We start from the raw sequence: 22735 nt of genomic DNA on the forward strand, positions 1-22735 counted from the left end.
TTTGGGTAAACAAGTGTATAGTGCAGTCAATGGCGTGGTGGACTATACCTACACCTACCATACAAGTGGCATGGTGGGTTGGATTATCTGAATATATTATCAGTGGGTGTGTAGCAGATGGGTTCAATCATGACCAATACAATAATCACTTTTCATTACCTGTAGGAGGAACAGTGTAGCTGTATTTTAAGATTGTCATGCAGCCTTGGAAATGTAATTTCCTCCAAGAAAAAGCTGATGTTCTTGTGTCATCAAATCTACTGCACCTTACACAGACTGCCAAGAGCAGAGTATACAAAACTAGAACGGGGTGCTTCACGGAGTGAATATCTCCGCCAGGCTGGTTTGCCTAGCCAGGGTGCTTTAATGCCCTGATACTAAGGATGGGTTAAATGCAGGAAACACATTTTGGCGACAAATGCCATTTTTGTTATTGCTGTAAAATAGGCCCCTCTCGCAAACTTCGGAAGGCAAATATAGACAATTAGAATTGAATGATAAAAAATATCACATGCCACCAGAGATAATTATTAAAAACATAACATTTACACACAGACACACAACAAATCTCTGCCTCCTGACCTGGCCTAGAAAGTGTAGAACAATTCACGTTAATATATCTGGAACTGTAAACTTGTATTACCTTAATAAACATTGTCATAAATACTTGAAAGGTGTAAACTATGGTCCCATTAATTAAAAAATGTATGCTAAAGTAGGGAATGCTTCTAGGGCTTCTACTGGTTCTACTGAGTGAAGACCCGCCCTCGCTGCCCTTCCAGCCAATAGTATTTGTTTCCGGTTGCTTTTCGGGACCAGACATTCCAAGGTAGTGGATTTGAATTCGCTGAAATAGTGGCTTCAAAATGGGCCTGTAGTAACCAATGGGTGACATCACGGCTTCCTTCGTCCGTATTTATTTACAGCCTATGGTTGTGCCAGATTGTACGATGGGGGAAAAGCTTTATAGGAGCCTGCTGCCAGTGGCCCTGAGACTGCATTCTCTTCACAGTGTTGTTGAGTACCACAAAATACAAGCATTTAACCACTCTCACATTACACATTAGTTACATAACATTAAATACATAATAAATTATGGTTCCCAGCTTGAGGGCTTCATAACTAAGTCAAACTGATAATAATATAATAATATAGCCTATAAAGCGGTTAAAAGAGTGGTTTTGGTGACATCTACGTGGGTTTTGCCTCCAACAACTAAGGTTTACTGAAAATAACAATGTACCTGCTTGCACCAGGTGTGCTGTTGCAGGCTGGCAGCACTCGCCTAAATCATGGTCCTTGTTGATATCAAAACTGCAGGGTGCTGCTGATTTTCAAACAATACACCCCTACTGTACCTCACACACAGACGCACAGATGAGTCCCCAAAATACCGAACACAAGCAGGCATATAAGAATAATTCACCTGTCTGCTGTTATCTCACACCAATCCACCTGCCCTATAATACATCCCTGTAAGTGTCTTTTTCAGATGAAGAAAAGGTGTTGTTGTACATTAACACACCTTAAATATTGATTCCACTTCTGTTTGATGTTCCTTAGCAGATAGGTTTCCACTGGAAACCTGGGATGTGTCCTGGTGGTCTCTGTGGAAAAAACACACACACACACACACACACACACACACACACACACACACACACACACACACACACACACACACACACACACACACACACACACACACACACACACACACACACACACACACACACACACACACACACACAAGCATACGCACACGCACACGCACCCACACCCACGCATACACGCACACACACACGCACGCACACGCACACGCGCACACAAATTACACAAATTAATACGCGTACGCATACACGCACGCACACGCGCACACAAATTACACAAATTAGTATGAAGAGAATAACAAGCCAGTAAAGCATATTCAGTATCCCATGATGTTTTACTTCTGCTCTGTAGTAACAATTGAATCCACGGTTGTGTTTCATGTAAATGACATAATGCCAGATTATACTATAGCCTGTCGTTTTCATTACTGTTATTCTTTATTTATTGCTCTTAATTTGTCTGTAAAATTGTATGCAAATTCTTTGGATTTGAATTTGGATTTGCCTCTTAGCAGCTCCAAGCATTGTGCCATGCAAAAAGAAATAATTACAAGGAGAACAAAAAACTGCAAGTTCATACAAGGCCACATCCAAGACGTAGAAAACTGCAGAGTAGGTATGCAAGAGGGCATAGACACGTTTTAAATTTGTGTTGTACGCTGAAAAATTGTTGTACTGTGTTGTTTAACATGTGCAATCTTACCTTCCTGAGGCTATTTGAGCAGTTTGAAATTGAAATATCCTGGTTTTCTCTCACAAGATCTGGCAACACTGAATGCTGAAGAATGATGAATGTTACGTTCCAACTTTTCCGATTTTTTTGTCTACCTTTGGATCACAAAACACGACATCGAAGCCATGTTCTTTCTTGGACCACGTGAAATCTGCCTCTGTTGAACCAGTACAGTTGGACCAGTAGGCCTACCCATTGCAAGTTTGCTATATCTACCAGGATGTCAGTCCCATCATCACCGTGTCTTTGTTGCACCAGCAAGGTGAAACTATTAGTCTTGGCTGCTGTTGTATTGTGTTCTGTAAAAACTGTAAATGCATGTTACTAATACTAACAAGTAGAGTATAACTTTTACTCTCTCTGAGTTTAATTTAAATTGATGGATGTTTAAATGACTGAAACCAGGTTCATGTTGTCTAAACATTAAACTGTCACATCATGGCCATATTTAAACTTTTGTGGTGAAATGTATGAAAATATTTTTCACTAAATGACAATTTCTAGAGTATTTTTTGTAATACGTTGATTCAAATATATTCACTGTGCCAACACATTCATTGTCCCAAACCAGACCGCAGAGGTGATTGATGACCTTGGGTACCGAGTAATGGCTGTCATCTTTGGTGGAATGTACACAGATTCCCTCGCAATATGCAATAATACACCTTTAGCAAGAAGGTTGCCACAGCTTCGTCGCTTCAAACACCTGAATGTCTGAATGTATGAATACTGACTGTATAACAAGAGTCTAATGGGCTGGTAAACCTGGTTTACTCAACACATTTTTTCGTTAGTTAAGTAATGATTAATATGTAATACATTCTTCCTAAAATATTTTTACATTAAATGTGACAGAAATTGTGTTAATTTTCAATTAAAAATGTGTTCTTACGCAATTTATTATAATAGGACATCACTTTGTGATGGACACCATCTTTTATTTGGCTATAAATAAATAAACTAGAAAAAGTGCTCCTCGGAGCACAGGTCTCCACCAGGTCAGGTACGTTTCAAAGTTTCGCGCAGATCGGTGCAGTTATAGGTAAAAATGCAAATCGGCCTGTTATAGCGCCACCATGAGGCTGATTTGAACATTTTCAAGTGGCATTTCTTCCTCGGCCTAGTTGGAATGTGTGTGAAAACCTGTGTGAAAACCTAACCCTAAACCAGGCCAATCTTAAAAAAACCTGTCCAGTAATTTTTTCTGCTAACACACAGACACACAGACACACACACACACACACACACACACACACACACACACACACACACACACACACACACACACACACACACACACACACACACACACACACACACACACACACACACACACACACACGCCTAAAACATCACCATGTTGGAAGAGGTGATTTTCACAGCATACGGTGGATTCTTATTTGGGACACATTGAACTTTCAGAACATGTCCAGTCCTGACTGGATGAGATGTTATGGGACTAAAATGGCAATATTAAAGGAGCATTTCACCCCTGGAAGAACTTACAGTCACTCAATGTTAATAATATATATATGAATTATCTATTATAATATAGTAGATAACAGTAGGAAAATTTCAAATTTGCACCCTACGGCCAGAAAAATATAGAAGTCTTGACTTTGACTGGATGACTGGGGTTTGGCTGCATTACTACAATGACCACAATGCTTTGGGGCACTGCCCTTCCTTGTGGGGAGGAGGCTGCGTGGGGGCGTGGTCTACATTGTAACTTCCCCTCCCAGTTCTCACTACAACAACATCAACAAACACATACAGCACATTGGCCAGTGTTGCCATGTCTGCTTATTATAAGCGGCTGGTTTCTAAAATGTAGTTGATATTTGGGCTTGTTTCCAAATGTTTTGATTGTTGTTTAAATCAGTGGTTCTCAAACATGTTCATGTACTTTTCCACGGACCCTCATCTGTGCACTGCGCGCCAACATATTTGCCAGGAGACCCTACCAAAAATGTGTTGTTAAAATGTTTTAAAAATATTCCACATTTTGCACTTTTTTCCCCTCAAGATTTTTTGGAAAATAGCAGATCTACAAGCTCACACTGCGTCACATCGTTACGCGTTGTGAGCTTGTAGATCGGCAATTTTCAAATAGCCCATGTCTAGGTTTAAAGTGCTCTTGGCACAGGTATTTTCTTTTGGGCTTGTTTTCATATACCTGGTTGCTTATTTCTCTCACAAGATCTGGCAACACTGAATGCTGAAGAATGATGAATGTTACGTTCCAACTTTTCCGATTTTTTTGTCTACCTTTGGATCACAAAACACGACATCGAAGCCATGTTCTTTCTTGGACCACGTGAAATCTGCCTCTGTTGAACCAGTACAGTTGGACCAGTAGGCCTACCCATTGCAAGTTTGCTATATCTACCAGGATGTCAGTCCCATCATCACCGTGTCTTTGTTGCACCAGCAAGGTGAAACTATTAGTCTTGGCTGCTGTTGTATTGTGTTCTGTATTGATTTGATTGTATCGTATAGTAAACTAAATATATCATGTATAAATTAGCATAGTAACACTAAACGTGTGTGTCTGTGTGTGCGCGCGCGCGTGCATCCATTTTTTTTCTACATTCCATCCCACCATGTAGACAGTCCGGTGCTGGTGACGTGACGTCCATATTCTACTTGGGAGTCGGGACATCCATGGAGATGCAGGCAGCATAGTCAACAATATAATAATAAAACAAAACGTTTCACACTCATGTCATGTGTGTGTGACTCCTTATTTCTGAGAGCATAATGTTTCACTGTCATTTCCAGTTATATTCTTTGGACTAAACTTAGAGAAAACATGAAAACATGGAAAACATGACGTGCATTACTTTAGAATAGATGACATTCTAATGTTCAAATACTCTTGTCATATAGCCTAAGTCATGTAATTATGTACCATTCTGCCAAATGAAAGACCATCTCCTATCATGAAACAGTTCAAAAGAACCCTTATAGAATTGGGGTTCACATTTTGTCATTATGAATGCTTATACAATGTAGAATGTACCGTGATCAATGAGTAGAGCAAGCAGGGTGTAAATGTAATCGTTTTATTTAGAAAAATAATATGGTTGTATCTCATAAGGCGAGTCCCAGGGGTCTTCATCAGCCGAACGTTACTCCATTTCCGCAGGCAGGCGAAACAACATTCTGTCCTGTTGAAAAGAACACATTAGATTACACTTGTAGATTAAATAGATATCATCCGACGTGAAGCCTAATCTATACTAATATTGCATGCAAGCCGCAAATAGCAGACCTACAAGCTCACAAAGTGTCGAGTCTGACGCGTTGTGAGCTTGTAGATCTGCTATTTTCGGGACCCGGCGACGTAGCCCTGAAACATGACTGTCATGGGGGAACTTCAACCTGGTGTTTGCACTTTCTACATGTACAGATAAACGTTCGGATTTCAAATAAAAAGTGCTTATCCCATGACCACGGATGTTACAATTTGAATCGGGTGGGTTTAAGTACCAGTATCTTCCGTATTGTCTAATAAAAAAGCATTTTAATCCGATCAGTGGCCATTTATTATGCGACCCTTATGCGATCGGTTGGGAGGTTTATGAGAAAATGGCCACCGATCGGATTAAAATGCTTTTATTTAAACAATACGGAAGATACGGGTACTTGCACCCAGCCGATTCAAATTCAAACATCCGTGGCCATGGCATAAGCACTTTACATTTGAAATCTGACAAGAGACAAAGCATAAATTTGGCTTGTCACACAAGTGGTTTAGCTTTGCATTTGGCTAGCTATGGAACGACAATGTAAACAACAATGCTCTGCGTGCATGCGTCTATCAGAAGTCAACTACACATTGTATACTAGTACTACCCTAACTTTAATAATCTCTAACATTAAAGCAATCAAGTACAATTACACGTTGGATTATTATGTCAAGTTGGCATAACGTTTACAGCAATCATTACTTACTCTATAAAGTAATTAATCCAAGCTGTGTCCAGCATGATTTCAGCATACAGCCTGTTGAATTCCTCTGCGGTGGAGCTGCTCTTCTGTGTTTTATGGTTCAAATAAATATCTGTTGTGTTAGTATTCCTCCCACGGAGTGTTTACCGACGCCATTGTACAACTGAGCAGGGAGAAAGAAGGCTGATCCCACTCTTTGGGAGACACCCCTTGGGGTGTGTGTGGGGTTGGTCTCACTGAGACACCATGTAGTGCGGACATAAGGTGAGAACCTGCGGAAAACGTCATTTGACGCTATGAGGAGCGTTTTTCTCAAAATCGGCGAAGTGTCCCTTTAAGAGTCAGACAAATAATCAAATTACTATCGACCTCTGGTCAGTATAGTCTAATGACATAATAGAAACTGCTGTTTGTTTTACATTCTCACCTCGGATCAGTAGAGTGGTGTCCATCTTTGAAGTTAACATGTCCATCCTTGGACTTGTCACTCTTCATGGAGACACAGCTGGGTACAGGAGACTCTGCTCTTTGCTCATCAACCCTGGCAGGATGATAAGCAAGATGAAACATTATATTTATTGGGCCAACAAGTCAAAGTAGTTGGTAGATGTGAAATATATGGATCTAGTTATTTTTAAAATAGGACACAACATGTACAGTATGTTGTTGAATTAATTATAATTATTCATATTTGACAACTTAGATTTCAGTTATACTGTCTGCTGGTGAGAATGAAGTGCTTTTTAACATTGTACAGCTAAATATTAAACTTTATGATCATATCATATTCATATGAGCTGTTTAAACATGTTCAGTATCAAAGTCTAACAACATCAGAATGATATCAGGTCAGCACTCGCAACACAATGACAGATACATTGGTCAGGTGTAATAAATGTTGTACATTAACTATTATTATAATCTACAGTAAACTGCAGATAAACACAATGTAAAACAACCTTTAACATCAACCAAATAGTAAAAACGATGAAAATGCATATTTATGTTGTTCAGAATTAGCTCTTGTTCCAAAAGCACATAATATGTGCTCACACATGATATATTATGATATATTATATAATTATATTATATCAATCAACTAGATATTGAAAACATGTCTCCATTAACCTTTATTATTGTTAGTGATGGAGTTACATTTGTTGTCTTCACCAGGCCGACAGGCAGGGAAGTGAAGACTACAGTAGGTTTATGACCTGTCTGTATGTCTGTCTGTGTGTCTGTCTGTCTGTCTGTCTGTGTGCGTGCGTGCGTGCATGCATGTGTGCATGCGTGCGTGTGTGCGTGCGTGCGTGTTCAAAGCTACAGTAATCTCGGACAACGCGGACCAATCGGCATCAAATGTTGAATGCACGTAGTAGGCCACGGAAGACACTATATAGATTGTAGGATACAATTATTTCCCCCTTGATTCCTTGGATCATGACGCAATTCCCCATACGACTACACACATTCTGCCCAACTAGAGTTTCTTCAAAACACAGTTTTTACTAATACTCCCACAGATTTAGTACAACATTCACACAAATCGGTCTTTAGAGTCATGAGATAAACCTGTATTATTCAGATTTGTCATTCAATTCCATTTTAGCCTGATTCATTTGTGTGTGTGTGCGTGTGTCAGAGTGTGTGTGTGTGTGTGTGTGTGTGTGTGTGTGTGCGTGCGTGCGCGTGCGTGTGCGTGTGTGCCAGTGTGTGCCAGTGTTTGTGTGCGTGCGTGCGTGCGTGCGTGGGTGTGCGTGTGTGTGTGTGTGTGTGTGCGTGTCTGTGTGTGTGTGTGTGTGTTTGTGTGTTTGCGCGTGCGTGTGCGTCTGCGTTTGCATGCATGCGTGTTACGTGCGTGCGTGTTCAAAGCTACAGTAATCTCGGACAACGTGGACCAATTGGCATCAAACTTTGAGTGCAGTAGGCCAAGGAAGACACTCCATAGATTGTAGAATCAAATTATTTCCCCCTGGATTCCTTGGATCATGATGCAATTCCCCAAATGACAACACACATTTCTGCCCAACTAGACCTAGACTGCCATTTTAGATTTTCTTCAAAACACAGTTTTCACTGATACTCCTACAGATTTTGTACAAACCCACACAAATCGGTCTTTGGAGTCATGAGATAAACAAGCATTATTCAGATTTGTCATATCCAATTCCATTTAGGCCATGATTCATTTCCAACATTTGCAGGAGGGGCCAATTTCACAAAAAAAAAAAAATCATGTGTGTTCAACATTAGGGGCCTCTACACAACACAGAGCCAAATATGATTTCACTTACACCCATTAGGAGGTGTCACTAATGCTACAAAAGTCATTGGCCGGGTTTCCCAAAGTGATTTCAGGTCGTGTGTAGCTTACGCAGCTGCGTAAGAGCCTCCATGCAGCTGCGCATTAGCAACCCTATTACGCACTACCTTCATTAGTAGCAGCTGGTTGTGCGCTACGTGCTATCTAACTGGCTTCGAGAAACACCACCGTCGTAGGTTCTCAAGAGCACGGCGTTGCATGTCTGCCAATCTGTCTTCGGGAAACCGCACGTAAGACCTCCTGGACGAAGTAATTTAGAAGCTTCATAGCCTACGTAGTGCTGTCCTACGCAGCAGTTTGTTACGAGCGCCTGGGGAGCTCGTAACGAACCAATCATAGTGAAAATAGACAGTGAAATAGATCAATAAAAATAACCAGAGCTGCTGCACTGGTTCATGCTCTATGCATGAACGCAACGTTTACAAATTGTACTCTCACGGATGATCTGATCATCTTATAAAAATATTAAGCATATGCCAAGTTAACTAAACATAGATAGATGATGCTGAGATAAACATGTAAATTAAATATACATACACTGCAGAATGTCCCATTTCACAAGTTTAATACTGTATGTATAAAAATCTTTTGAAAATAGCAGATCTACAAGCTCACAACGCACACGTTGTGAGCTTGTGGATCTATTCTCAAAAGATGTATGCAAGTAAATTAAATAGAATAACATTTAATTTTGGGTTAATAAATATGGCCTACATATTAAATAGGATCGCTCACGTACACGCGTATGCGCGAGTGTGTATGCGCGAGCGTGTACACGTGTCATGCTGACTGCTTATTCATGCGCGCCTGACGTTGCGCTCCATTAGTTTAAACATCCACAGTACACCACTGTCTATCTTCATATTATAGCCTACATTGATATAGAATGAGGAAGTCATTGAGTTTAAAATTAAAACAAGGGTATTGTGCAGTCACAGTCACCACCAACGCTTAAAGCGTGTTCATTTTCAGCATTATTTTATTGATGGGCCGAGTACAATCCCATTTGTTACAGCCAAACTCACTAGAAAAATCGGTTAGTCTGGCATCAATTGATAGGACAGAGCTCTGACCTTACGTGCTTGCTAAGGTACTGCGTAGCCTGTGTGGAGAGAGGCGCTTACGTGCGGTTTTGGGAAAACGCCCTTAAGACCCTTCGTAATGACCAAACGTAAGTCCCTACGCAGGATCCCTTTGGGAAACCCGGTTGTATAATGACACTGTGATTGATTGTATTTGTTTCTGCATAGTGCGGGACACTGTACTGGGTTTATCGTTTGTTCATTGCTGATGGTGTTTTTTGATGGTATTATTATGTTGTTTCTTGTGTCTGTCTGTCCGTTCATCCCTCTATCTATCTATCTATCTATCTATCTATCTATCTAATGGTGTTTTCTGTTTGTTTTACATTCTGACCTCTGGTCAGTAGAGTGGTGTCCATCTTTGAAGTTAATCTGTCCATCCTTGGACTTGTCACTCTTCATGGAGACACAGCTGGGTACAGGAGACTCTGGTTTCTTCTGATGAACCCTGACAGGATGATAAGCAAGATGAAACATTGTATTTATCATTCTTTATTGTGTTTAGTTGTTTTTTTTTTCAATTCACTTTTTATTGTATTTTGGCCTGCCCTTTTATTCCATTTCAAAGGTGTTGCTGTTGTTTACAAGTGTAAATTACAAATTCAAATAGATATGCAATACTGTGAATTCCCCTAATTAATTACACATTATATTATACAACAGAAGTAAAAAAAATATATATACATAATGTTTGGAGCCCTTACAGGTTCTTCCTCGGGTATTCAGTACAAGTTTATCCTTATTTCAGACTCAAGGTCCATATCAAACAAGACAAACTATAAAAACATAAAAGCAGTCATCATACCTACAGACCAGACAGTCCACATACAGTAACATACAGAGGCTGTTGCACTACTGTCTCCACATCATAGAAGAGAAGCAAGCAATAAGAACTCTAACAGGATTAATTTAAATCACAATAACTCTGTTGACTCTAGACAATAGGCATGAATTTGTAAATCAGTAAAAAAATAAAAAAAATAATCCTTGACAGTTAGGCACCCCAAGTTATCAAACAACTGGCGTGCACTGTGCCAAAATGTGTGTGTGTGTGTGTGTGTGTGTGTGTGTGTGTGTGTGTGTGTGTGTGTGTGTGTGTGTGTGTGTGTGTGTGTGTGTGTGTGTGTGTGTGTGTGTGTGTGTGTGTGTGTGTGTGTGTGTGTGCGCGCGTGTGCGTGTGTGTGTGTGTGAGGTACTACAGGTACAATGTTTCTCTTTTAAGACAATTGTTTGGTTACAGTACATCCATGAGTGTTGATATGGTCGTTATTTGACCAACAATCATTCTAGTCACACTGATTTATTGTATTGAACTCCTCAGTCACATACACATTCAGGACAGATATTGTATCTTACTACCATCAGTCTATTGTATTATTCAATTCAATTTAACAACACTGTATGGTGCAATTTTTGTACTATCTATCTATCTATCTATCTATCTATCTATGTTGTTTTCTGTTTGTTTCACATTCTAACCTCTGGTCAGTAGAGTCATCATACCTACAGACAGTCCACATAACATATTTACAGTCTATAGAGGCTGTTGCTCTAATGTCTCCACATCATAGAAGAGAAGCAATTAGAACTCTTTTCAGGATTAATTTAAACCACAATAATTCTGTTGACTCTAGACAATAGGCATGAATCAGGTTCCATCAAGTTTCATAAAAGGGCTTAATAGGTAGGCACCCCAAGTTCTGTATAATGCAGGATACTGTATTGGGTCTATCTATCTATCTATCTATCTATCTATCTATCTATCTATCTAATGGTGTTTTCTGTTTGTTTTACATTCTGACCTCTGGTCAGTAGAGTGGTGTCCATCTTTGAAGTTAATCTGTCCATCCTTGGACTTGTCACTCTTCATGGAGACACAGCTGGGTACAGGAGACTCTGGTTTCTTCTGATGAACCCTGACAGGATGATAAGCAAGATGAAACATTGTATTTATCATTCTTTATTGTGTTTAGTTTATTTTTTTTCAATTAACTTTTTATTGTATTTTGGCCTGCCCTTTTATTCCATTTCAAAGGTGTTGCTGTTGTTTACAAGTGTAAATTACAAATTCAAATAGATATGCAATACTGTGAATTCCCCTAATTAATTACACATTATATTATACAACAGAAGTAAAAAATATATATATACATAATGTTTGGAGCCCTTACAGGTTCTTCCTCGGGTATTCAATACAAGTTTATCCTTATTTCAGACTCAAGGTCCATATCAAACAAGACAAACTATAAAAACATAAAAGCAGTCATCATACCTACAGACCAGACAGTCCACATACAGTAACATACAGAGGCTGTTGCACTAATGTCTCCACATCATAGAAGAGAAGCAAGCAATAAGAACTCTAACAGGATTAATTTAAATCACAATAACTCTGTTGACTCTAGACAATAGGCATGAATTTGTAAATCAGTAAAAAAAAAAAAAAAAAATCCTTGACAGTTAGGCACCCCAAGTTATCAAACAACTGGCGTGCACTGTGCCAAAATGTGTGTGTGTGTGTGTGTGTGTGTGTGTGTGTGTGTGTGTGTGTGTGTGTGTGTGTGTGTGTGTGTGTGTGTGTGTGTGTGTGTGTGTGTGTGTGTGTGTGTGTGTGTGTGTGCGTGCGCGCGCGTGTGCGTGTGTGTGTGTGTGAGGTACTACAGGTACAATGTTTCTCTTTTAAGACAATTGTTTGGTTACAGTACATCCATGAGTGTTGATATGGTCGTTATTTGACCAACAATCATTCTAGCCACACTGATTTATTGTATTGAACTCCTCAGTCACATACACATTCAGGACAGATATTGTATCTTACTACCATCAGTCTATTGTATTATTCAATTCAATTTAACAACACTGTATGGTGCAATTTTTGTACTATCTATCTATCCATCTATCCATCCATCCATCCATCCCTATATCCGTCCGTCTGTCCGTCTATCAATCTACTGTATCCATATCTATATGTTGTTTTCTGTTTGTTTTACACAATGAACTCTGAACAGTAGAGTGGCGTCCATCTTTTAGAAAATTGCTTGGTCCAGTGTGTTCATGATTGTTATTGGACCAACAATCATTCTAGTCATATTGATTTATTCACAAATGTCATGTTTAAAATTGGACACACAGCACCTACTGTATGTAGTTAAATGAATGATCATTAGTCATATTTGATATCTTAGATATCTTAGATAGAATACAAGTTTAAAATGTAAAAATGTATGAGCTGTTTAAACATCAATATCAAATTCTAACAACGTCAGGATGATATCAGGTCAACACAACACAACACAATGACAGAGAGATTAGAGGTCAGGTGTTTTTTTGTGTCTATTAACTGTTGTACATAAACTTTTAATTATAATCCACGATATACTACAGAGAAACCCCAGCACAGAAACAATAGAGAAATGTTTACAACATGTGTTGTCAAGCAAATCAGAGAGAGGGCGCCAGAAGCCAAGTGAACGCATTGTTTCTTATACAGGGAAAATCTGTCAAGAAAGAAAATGTCACCAGTGTTGCATGCTGTCATGAATGTGGCTGTGAAAACTATAACTACATGAAGAAAATCCTTTAACTTGCGACACACATTTTGTTTCACAGCCTACTTCAATGCAAATGAGATTTCCGGAGGGAGGGGGGTTTACCAGGCTAATGATTTGCTGCTCTGTGTGAATAAATGGATGCCCATCATGTGCAACTTTTGTATCACAGTCAGTGGCGGCTGGTGGATTTTTCCCTAGGTGGTTCTACACCAAAAATTAAGCCAATAACATGTACTATCACACTAGTTTATTTTGATAAGCACTGCCCTAGGCTATAGTCATTCATTTGTGAAAGACAGACATAACTCAGGGTTACGGATGTAACCCCGGTTTCTTTAGAATTCGGAGTAACATACTCACTATGGGATATCAGCGCCCCCTGGCGTTGATGCAGAGCTACATACCATAAACTCCCGGGCCATTCATTGGCTGAGAAGGGTATGTCACGTGTCCGGTAGACCGGAAGAGGTATAAAACCTCTTGCGTGACGTGGCTCATCCTCTTTAACACGCTCTCTGCATGCAGATGCACACAAACAGGGGTGTTAGGTGAGTATGTTACTCCGAATTCTAAAGAAACCGGGGTTACATCCGTAACCCTGAGTTTCTTGTCTAATTCTCCGTAACATACTCACTATGGGATACATAAACCCCCCTGGGGCTTATAGCCATACCGAAAACCCTCTCAGGTCCGCACGCCCCCTAGCCATAAGGCCCCGTCCCCATGGACGTGACCTTCGGCCTCACGGGCGCCCCAGCCCTTCGGGCCGGGGTGCGGTATATAATTGAAAGAAAAGGACCCTGACAGACCAAGTCTGCCTATTCATCTAATGAACAGACACAAGTCTGACCCATAAGTGAAAACAAGGAAACAGGGCCTCCTCCCCTGGAAACCTACCAACGGTGGTTCCGAGGGGACTCAAGAGAAGGAAGGTAGAGAAGGGAAAAAAGGCGGGTTACACAAAAGACCTGCCTAACCTCCCCTACCCTAACTAGAGACAGCCGCTATGTGCAGTACAGCGTGCGCCACTGACGCCGCTGCCACATCCAGGCTGCAGAAGGCCGCAAAAGTCGATGGAGACGACCAGTTTGCGGCCGCGCACACCTCCTGGACCAACATTCCCCTGGAGAGGGCCCAGGAAGTAGCCACGCCTCTAGTAGAGTGAGCCTTCAGTCCCTCTGGAAGTGGAGCGCCACTACTGACGTAGGCCAGCCTAATGGCATCCAAACTCCATCTAGAAAGCGACGCCTTAGTCACTGCCTTCCTCCGACCATCTGGGCCGAAGGAGACAAAAAGTTGCGACGACGACCAGCCGACCGCCGTCCTCTGGCCGTAGAGCTTCAAAGCCCTCACTGGGCAGAGACAGTGCAGCCGCCTATCCTCCGCTGAAGCGAAAGGAGGCGGATGAAAAGCTACCAGCTCAACCGGTGTCTGGGTCACCACTCCGTTCTGGGGAACAAACGGCATGTTGGGCTTAAACAAACCCTGCTGTCGTCTCCCAAGAACCCCATGCACTCCGAACTTACTGAGAGCGCATGTATGTCGCTGACCCGTGTAGCTGTAGTTAAAAACAACCACAAGAACCGTTTCGAGACTAACGATCTCCAGATCCACAGACTCAAAAGGCTCGAACGGTGGGAGGCAAAGCGCCCCCAGCACCACCGCCAGGTCCCAGGCCGGGAACAGAGGCCTAGAGACCGGCCTGGCCCGCCTGGCACTGTTCATAAAACTACGCACCAGCGGATGTCGGCCGACCGTCATGTCATCGAAACCCACGTGACAAGCGGAAATGGCCGCCTGGTACACTTTAACCGTCGAGAAAGCCAGACCTTGACTCAATTTGTCCTGTAAGAACATGAGGATGCTGCGTACCGGGGCCCGGAAGGCCTCAACCGGCGGTGACTGACTCAGACACCATGACACGAACAGGTTCCACCTGTCGTCGTACGCAGACCCCGTGGAAAAGGCCCTCGCCCCCTGGATGGCAGCCACCACCTCAGGGGGCAGGCCATAAGAAGTCAAGGTCTCCCCCTCACGGGCCAAGCCCACCGGTCTAGGTCCTGAGGTTGCTTGTGGTAAATCCCGACCCCTGCCTGCCATAGCAAATCTCTGATCGGGGGGAGGGCCCAGGGCTCGTTGTAGAGGAGAGGATTATTCCTAACCTCCATGCGCCCCACGCCAGTGCCACCAGTGGCACTGACAGTCCGTGGAGTCTGACCCTCTCCAAGTTGAGAGGACCAACTCCAGTGACGGGAATGCATAAAGCAGTTCAGTCGGCCAACCTGGCCCAGATCTGGCTTATCTCCGGAGGAGAGGCCAATCTGTGTACCAAAAAATGCCCCTGGACAACAGAGTCGCTCCGCTGTTCAGGAGGCCCGGTACCTGTGAGGCTCTGGTTGACGTAAGGCGCGCATCGCACCACAGCGTCAGACCGCCAGCTAGCCTGTCCAACACTGGAGAGGCCAGGCCTCCCTGCCTTTTGGCATAGCACACGGTCGTGGTGTTGTCGGTTCTGATCAGGACATGACAACCTCGAAAACCGAGCCTTGCAAAGCCTGACCGTCAGAAGAAGACCGTCATCAGCTCCAGGTAGTTGATGTGGGCCGTCTGTAGACTGGGACCCCACACCCCCCTGGCCGAGCGGCTCTCGTGGACGGCACCCCTCCTGTGAGGCTGGCGTCCGTGGTAATGACCTTCCGCAAGACCACAGCCCCCATTCTGACCCCTTGGACAGAAGGGCTGCATCTGACCACGATGCGTGTCCACGCACCGTGGGGATACCCGGACCTTCCGATAACCTCAGGTAGACGGGGCTCCAAGAGCCCACATCCACCTCCGGGAAAAAAGGTCACATGTGGGGCTTGTCCAAACGAAACAGGTGTAAGGCCGAAGTCATGAGACCCGTCGCCTGCACGCATAGCCTGTATGTGACTTGTCGCCTCACGCGAGAAGACCATAGGCCGAAACGCTGTCTATCCCGCCCGGGACAGACGCGCCGTGAGCCTGGTCTAGCCCAGCGAGACCCCCTATGAAGGTGGTCTGCTGAAACGGGACCAAGACGCTCGACGGACGGTGAAAACCCCGCGACGTCAAGTGGGGAAACGGCCACGTCTGTGTGCCGCGCCACCCCCTGACTGGTGGATAGAAAGGAACGTGGAAATAAGCATTGAAAAACAATGCTGGTCCACCCACCTCCTTAACGCACCGTCCGCAGAGAGGGTCACACACCAGTACAACCACAGTGTGTTGTTGTTGATCAGGGGAGCTGACCAGTACAACCACAGTGTGTCACTGCTGTACTGAAAAACCCCTACACACACAGTGTACCACTGAAGTACCGGGATAGTAAACAGTTCCGGACTGCAAACTCTCCAACAAGCTGCCTCAGCAAGCGAGTTAGGAGGGGCTCTGATGTCACCCAGTGCGGACAACGCACACTTTACCAACTGGGCCGGTGATGTCGCCACGTGATCCAGCGGACCCGCACGTGCGGGGCCGTTAGAGACCGTGGAAAGGTAGCGGTGGTAGGTGGCCACCGTGGTGTTGCTTTAACGGGGCTGGCTATGCGCTGCACCAAAAAACAACACTGCAATGTGTTGTTGTTAGTGAGGCCAGTTAGCCGCCAATTGAAGCAACAGTAGCCTGACTGGAGGTTATGCAAACCTAGCAGCTAACAAGCTAGTCAAGGCTAAATCACCATGAGCCAAGAAACGTTGAAATCCGTTTCTAAAGAAACCGGGGTTACATCCGTAACCCTGAGTTTTTTGTGTGTGCGTTGCCATGGGGACCAAAGACGCTACTACTGGTGCTAGCAGCGCTAACCCTGTGTGCGTTGCCATGGGGACCAGTGACGCTGCCACTGCCGCCAGCGGTGCTAACCCTGAGGTGACCGCTCGAGGCAGTAGAGGTACTACCGGTCCGTTAGGACCCGGCGGGGTCACGTGACCGGTCACGGGGACCTCGCCTGACGTCAGCATCCGGTTTGTCCGCCAGCGCAGCCTGTCTGTTTCCATGGAAACCAACGGCGCTGTCACTCTGACAAACGGGGCCGCCGAAATAAGCCTACCTTGGCCGTCGCCCTCTCGTCTGAGCCCAAAGGCTCCGGACGGAGCGTCGACAAAGTCGTCCTCCCCGTAGGGAGTGCTTTGTCGCTCGTTAGTGGCGAACGAGGCCTGTAGTCCGTGAGGCGGTACGGCAAAGGGGGCATCTGTCCCTCCAAAATGGCGGAGACAGAGGTCCGCTCTTTGACCCAAGTATTTAATGAGACCCTTCAGATTCAGAATGGGTCATACCCCCCCCCCCTTCTTTTCCACCAGAAAATATTACGAATAGAAAACCAGTTGGTTCCGATTCATAGATAGTTCTCTGACTATGTTACTCTGAATTCTAAGGAAACCGGGGTTACAACGTAACCTCGAGTTTCCTGACAAATTCTTCGTAACATTCTCACTATGGAGAGAGAGAGAACCCCCTCTCTCAGAGACATGGTTGCCTTATCCTCCGCATGAGAGGAACAACACCGTGTCCGACATAGGAGACTATATGCATAAGAGCACGTGGAAAACACACCAGTACAACCACAATGTGTTGTCGCGGATCAGGGGAGTTGACCAGTACAATCACAGTGTGTCACTGCTGTACTGACAAACCCTGTACACACACAGTGTAACGCTGATGTACTGGGATAGTAAACAGAAGTATCGGAAGTAATTCTTTAATAGCGCCCATGCTCAAAAGGAAGGAGACTTCCTCCCTCAGAGTATTGGCTGCTGGACCCCTTGCACGGGAAAACAATACTTTTTCTGTCACGGGGGGTTTTGTGGAGAAATGCAGCCTGAAACCCTTTAGTATTGTGAGCAATACCTAAGCATTCGGCTTGCAAACCTCCCATTGCTTCACACACCGAGCGAGTGGATTGGACGCTTTTATGACGTCATCGGCCGCTCGGAGAGTGGGAGCGTTGCCATGGGGACCGTTGCCATGGGGACCAGTGACGCTGCCACTGCCGCCGGCGGTGCTAACCCTGAGGTGACCGCTCGAGGCAGTAGAGGTACTAACGGTCTGTCCCAAGGACCCCGCGGGGTCTACGTGACTAGTCACGGGGACCTTGCCTGACGTCAGCATCCGGTTTGTCCGTCACCGCAGCTTGTTCGTTCCCATGGGAACCAACAGCACTGCTACTTGGACACTGGACAGACGCGACGCTGGACAGACGGGGCCGTGTGTGTGGCCCCCGTTTAGTAGCGCTGGTAAGCCCTGGCCAACGGAGGACTCGGAGGAGTCACGTGATTGGCCACGGGAAAAACCCCGGCGTCAGAATTAAGCCCATAAATATATACAGTGAAAACTAGATCACACCACTGGATATATATATCTATGAGTAATCCTACCTTGGCCGTCGCCAGAGTGTAGAAAAGAGAGTAACGTCACGCTTTGATCTCGCCGCAAAGCGGGCCTCTATGGGCTATAGTTCCAACATTGGAACTATCTCATTGACGTAGACAGAGCACTTCCGCCTTCCATTCTCACAATGGGATCGACGCTACTGTCATTACTCTCCTCCTAACTTACTCTGGCCGCCGCCATCTTGTCTGCACGGAGTGTCAACAAAGTCGTCCTCCTCTAGGAGGTGCTTTGTCGCCCTCCAGCGGCGAACGTGAGGCGGCACGGCCAAGGGGTCATGTCTGACCGAAGTACTTCCGGTTCACAGTGGTGCGTGGGCACTTCCTGTGGGACGGAAGGCAAAAACCGGCGTGACCCCATTCCACTGGCGCATCTGCGCCCTCTGGCGGACAGGGGTGATGTGGGTTTTTATATTACCTTCATATGATCCAAAAACATGCACAGATGTTATCCAACAATGTCTAGAACATCGGGACTCGGGTGTTCTAGACAGTGTGGGCTTATGTAATTGAAAACGTTGATACATTTACATTACATGCACAGATATTATCCCATCAATGTCTGGGATACCGGAGTTCGGGCATCACAGACATTATGGGCTTATACACAGAGAGCATTGGCGCAGAGAAGCCCGCGGTAGGGGACTCCACTGCTCCGCTGCTCTCAAGCCACGTGAAAGAACGAGATCGTTTGTAACATGTAACACATTTATTTCTTTGGCAGAAAAAAAATTGTACTTTTATACACACATTCGTTTTCATGAAACATGGCCTTTTGGCAGTCGAGGAGCCGTCCATCTTGTCCATCGAGGCCTGTAAAGCCACGGTCCTCTTCCCCAGCACGGCCGGGGGGGAGGGGGGGGCTGAACCGGTCTGTGCACCGGTGAGAGTCTGCTAATGTGCTAATGTACTTTATGTACTTGGAACATGAGTATGAAACAAGAGCAGGCACAGAAACAGTAAACAGCATGAACGTTTTAACATATTCTTATGACAAAAACAACATGTGTCCCAATGGCGCCCGATGAGCCTGTCCAAGGTCTTCAGAAGCCCCCGAGGTTTGCTCGATACACAGAGTGAGAAGGCTAACAAGCTGGTGTTATCCTAGCGAGGCAAGCTAGGCTAGGACAACGCTGTTAATAACCTGTTGCATGGGTGTTAAGCCAACAAAAACACTGCCTGACTAAGGCGACGTTAACCTAGCGAAGCAGCTAACGTAGCTAGTCTGGGCTAACTCACTCACGAGCTTCTGCCTCGTTCTCCCCTCGCCTATGCTGCCGTCGCCGGAGCCCCTTCGTTGTCTCCTGGCGACGCACCGCTGGCCCGGTACGCTTGCTGTGGCAGCGGAGTAGACGGCTGGGAAGAGGGGGAGGAAGTGCCGCTAGGTAGTTGCACCTGGGTGGTTCCCCCAGACACGGTGCTAGCGGCTGCTGCAGTGCTGCGTAGCACGGCTTGTGTAGCAGCCTGGAGGTGCTGCGAGCGGAGGCTAACGCCACTCGCAGCCGGGACTGCCGGAGGGCCCATTGTGGACTGTGAGCGCACGTGGTGGGCCCCACCACCCACGTTCCCTGGGCCGGTGTCCATGCGGGGTGTTGCTGGATCCGCGACGACCGGGGACGAGACGTCGCTGCTTCCCGCAGCCAGGGCGCTGCCCTGGCTAAGCGGCTATCGAGGTGCAGCGTGAAGAACAGAGCGCAGGCCTCGCAGCGTCCCGGTGCATCTTGGAAATGCCTCGGCCCCGTAGAGACCGAGGCACGAGATGCGGAAACCATGAGGGTCATCCCCGGCGATCATCAAGCGGCAGAGCAGCAATACGCAGGGACGTGGAACCTCCATCTCGAGCTAACCTGTTAGCTTTCAGCCGCAAGGCTAAGAGCGCGGAAAACTCAAAGGAGGAAAACTTGCTTTAGCAGTAAAAGAAAGAAACAGAAGATAGCCGCGGGAGCGGAAATAATAAAACTTTTTTTTTTTTTTAATAGGAGGAAAACCCGTTGGTTAGTACAAGTACCACCGAGTGGGCTAAAGCTGGTTTCTGTCCTGATCAAAGTTACGTTTGTTATTATTAAGGTATGTCTTGTGCTGTTGCATCTGCCATGCAGAGAAGCGAAAGAGGATGAGCCACGTCACGCAAGAGGTTTTATACCTCTTCCGGTCTACCGGACACGTGACATACCCTTCTCAGCCAATGAATGGCCCGGGAGTTTATGGTATGTAGCTCTGCATCAACGCCAGGGGGCGCTGATATCCCATAGTGAGTATGTTACGGAGAATTAGACAAGAAACTAATGGCATGAGCAAAAATTATAATTAAGTACTACACCTTTTTGTACTTTGGCTAATAATAAAATGCTGCTGTAGCCTATTATATTATCCATATTCACTGCAATAATAACAACAGACAAAAAGTTGTTTTGTTTTATAAGTTAGGCTATATTATGTTTACAATCTATGTAAGCATTTTGGTACGAAAACCAGCATTGTTAAACTTATATCATACAAACCAAACCACGTGTAAACGTTTGAGAACTTTTCATGCCTCAATAAGCTCGGTTTATACTTCGACACACGACGGTATCGCACGTCAAAAAACACCGATCTACAAACCCACAACACGTCGTATCTGCGACGTGTTGTGGGCTTGTAGATTGACGATACCGTTGTGCGTCGAAGCATAACTCAGCATAGACATAACAGGCTTAGAATTAAAGTTCATCAGTTAGAATGAACAGCAGCAGTCAGTGCTGTTCTTCTATGTGTATGGATATCTATAGGCTGGGCGCTGCAAACCGGCACTCACGGTGGCCCTGTTCACTTGCATTGAAGAGTGAACTAATATACATATTAAGAAGTAACAAGATTTATTCAATGAAGATCTAGGTGGTGCCGGCCCGCCACTGAGAAGTAAGGTGGCTTCCAAGCGGGCAGGTGCTTAATCGCCTGTTTGAATTGAGAAAAGAAGTGTATGCATTTCTTAATATGAGTCCCCTCTGGCAGAGCATTAAAAAATATATATGTTTTTCACACTTTTAGAGCACACCCACAGTCATAATGGGGACATATCTATCATTACATGCCAAAAATACAATTTAAATAAAAACAATGGTGTCGTTTTTCTTTACATCAAAAGTCCCTAAAATTTGAATTTGAATTACTTCTTGTAAATGCAAACGTACTGTGTGATGACAAAGATAGACTCTTATGAATATAAATGAATCTTGATTCATCAGACGGTGCATTGCTCGTTTTAAACTTAAACAGTGCTGCCTCTGTCTCTCCTGACTAGAGAAAAACAGCTGCGCTCGCAAGCTCAGGGTGTGTCTTTAGATCCCATTGTCCGAGTGGACAGGGCGGTGGGTTGCTTCTGGTTGCATCTGTGATTGGTTGACCAGCGTTTTAATTTTTGCAAATTAGCTGGCCAGCTAGCGAAAAAAAAAAAAAAAAATTCACCACGACTTTAAATTGATGGTAACTTTTGTGCAAAACTAGCCTTCTTGTCAGATACATTTGATCTGTTGAGTCAGATGTGTCAACACAGGGAATTAAACAGCACAGTGTTTTTGGTTTCAGACACAATTGAGGGGTTCAAGAGAAGAAACTCATCCTTTGGAAATCAAAGAGGGGAGAATGAATATTTTCCCACACCTGAGTGAAACTTTGCATAGTGCAGGATACTGTATTGGGTGTGCACTGTCGTGCATTGCTATCTTGTTTTCTGTTTGTTTTACATTCTGACCTCTGGTCGGTAGAGTGGGGTCCATCTTTGAAGTCAATCTGTCCACCTTTGGACTTGTCACTCTTCATGGAGACACAGCTGGGTGCAGGAGACTCTGGTCTCTGCTGATGAACTCTGACAGGATGATAGCCAAGATGAAACATTGTATTTATTAAATATTTTTGTTTTCTGTTTTTGTTTAGTGTTTTTCAATTCCTTTTTATAAAATGCGTTGGTGATCTGATGGCCTTTCCTTTTACTACAATTCAAAAGTGTTGCTGTTGTTTACAACATGTGTAAATTCAATTTAAAAATGAATTTGCAATACTGTAAATTCCCCCAATTAATTACAAATTGAATTCTATTAC

General features: G+C 44.4%; 1 protein-coding gene across 1 annotated transcript in view; it reads right to left on the reverse strand.

The window, feature by feature from the left end:
* The window catches only part of LOC308080599 (protein NLRC3-like), a gene marked incomplete at its 5' end in the record, with an annotated part of 49104 nt that overhangs the window by 22299 nt on the left and 4070 nt on the right, over positions 1-22735 (reverse strand). The window contains 6 exons of the mRNA XM_080422493.1: positions 267-276; positions 6725-6838; positions 10091-10150; positions 11182-11205; positions 11559-11618; positions 22389-22502. Coding sequence (XP_080278619.1) covers positions 267-276; positions 6725-6838; positions 10091-10150; positions 11182-11205; positions 11559-11618; positions 22389-22502 — 382 coding nt within the window. The remainder of the gene's footprint in view (positions 1-266; positions 277-6724; positions 6839-10090; positions 10151-11181; positions 11206-11558; positions 11619-22388; positions 22503-22735) is intronic.

The sequence above is a fragment of the Gymnoscopelus braueri genome (assembly GCF_963280865.1).
Source record: "Gymnoscopelus braueri genome assembly, chromosome: 24".
In the NCBI taxonomy this organism is placed as follows: Eukaryota; Metazoa; Chordata; class Actinopteri; order Myctophiformes; family Myctophidae; genus Gymnoscopelus; species Gymnoscopelus braueri.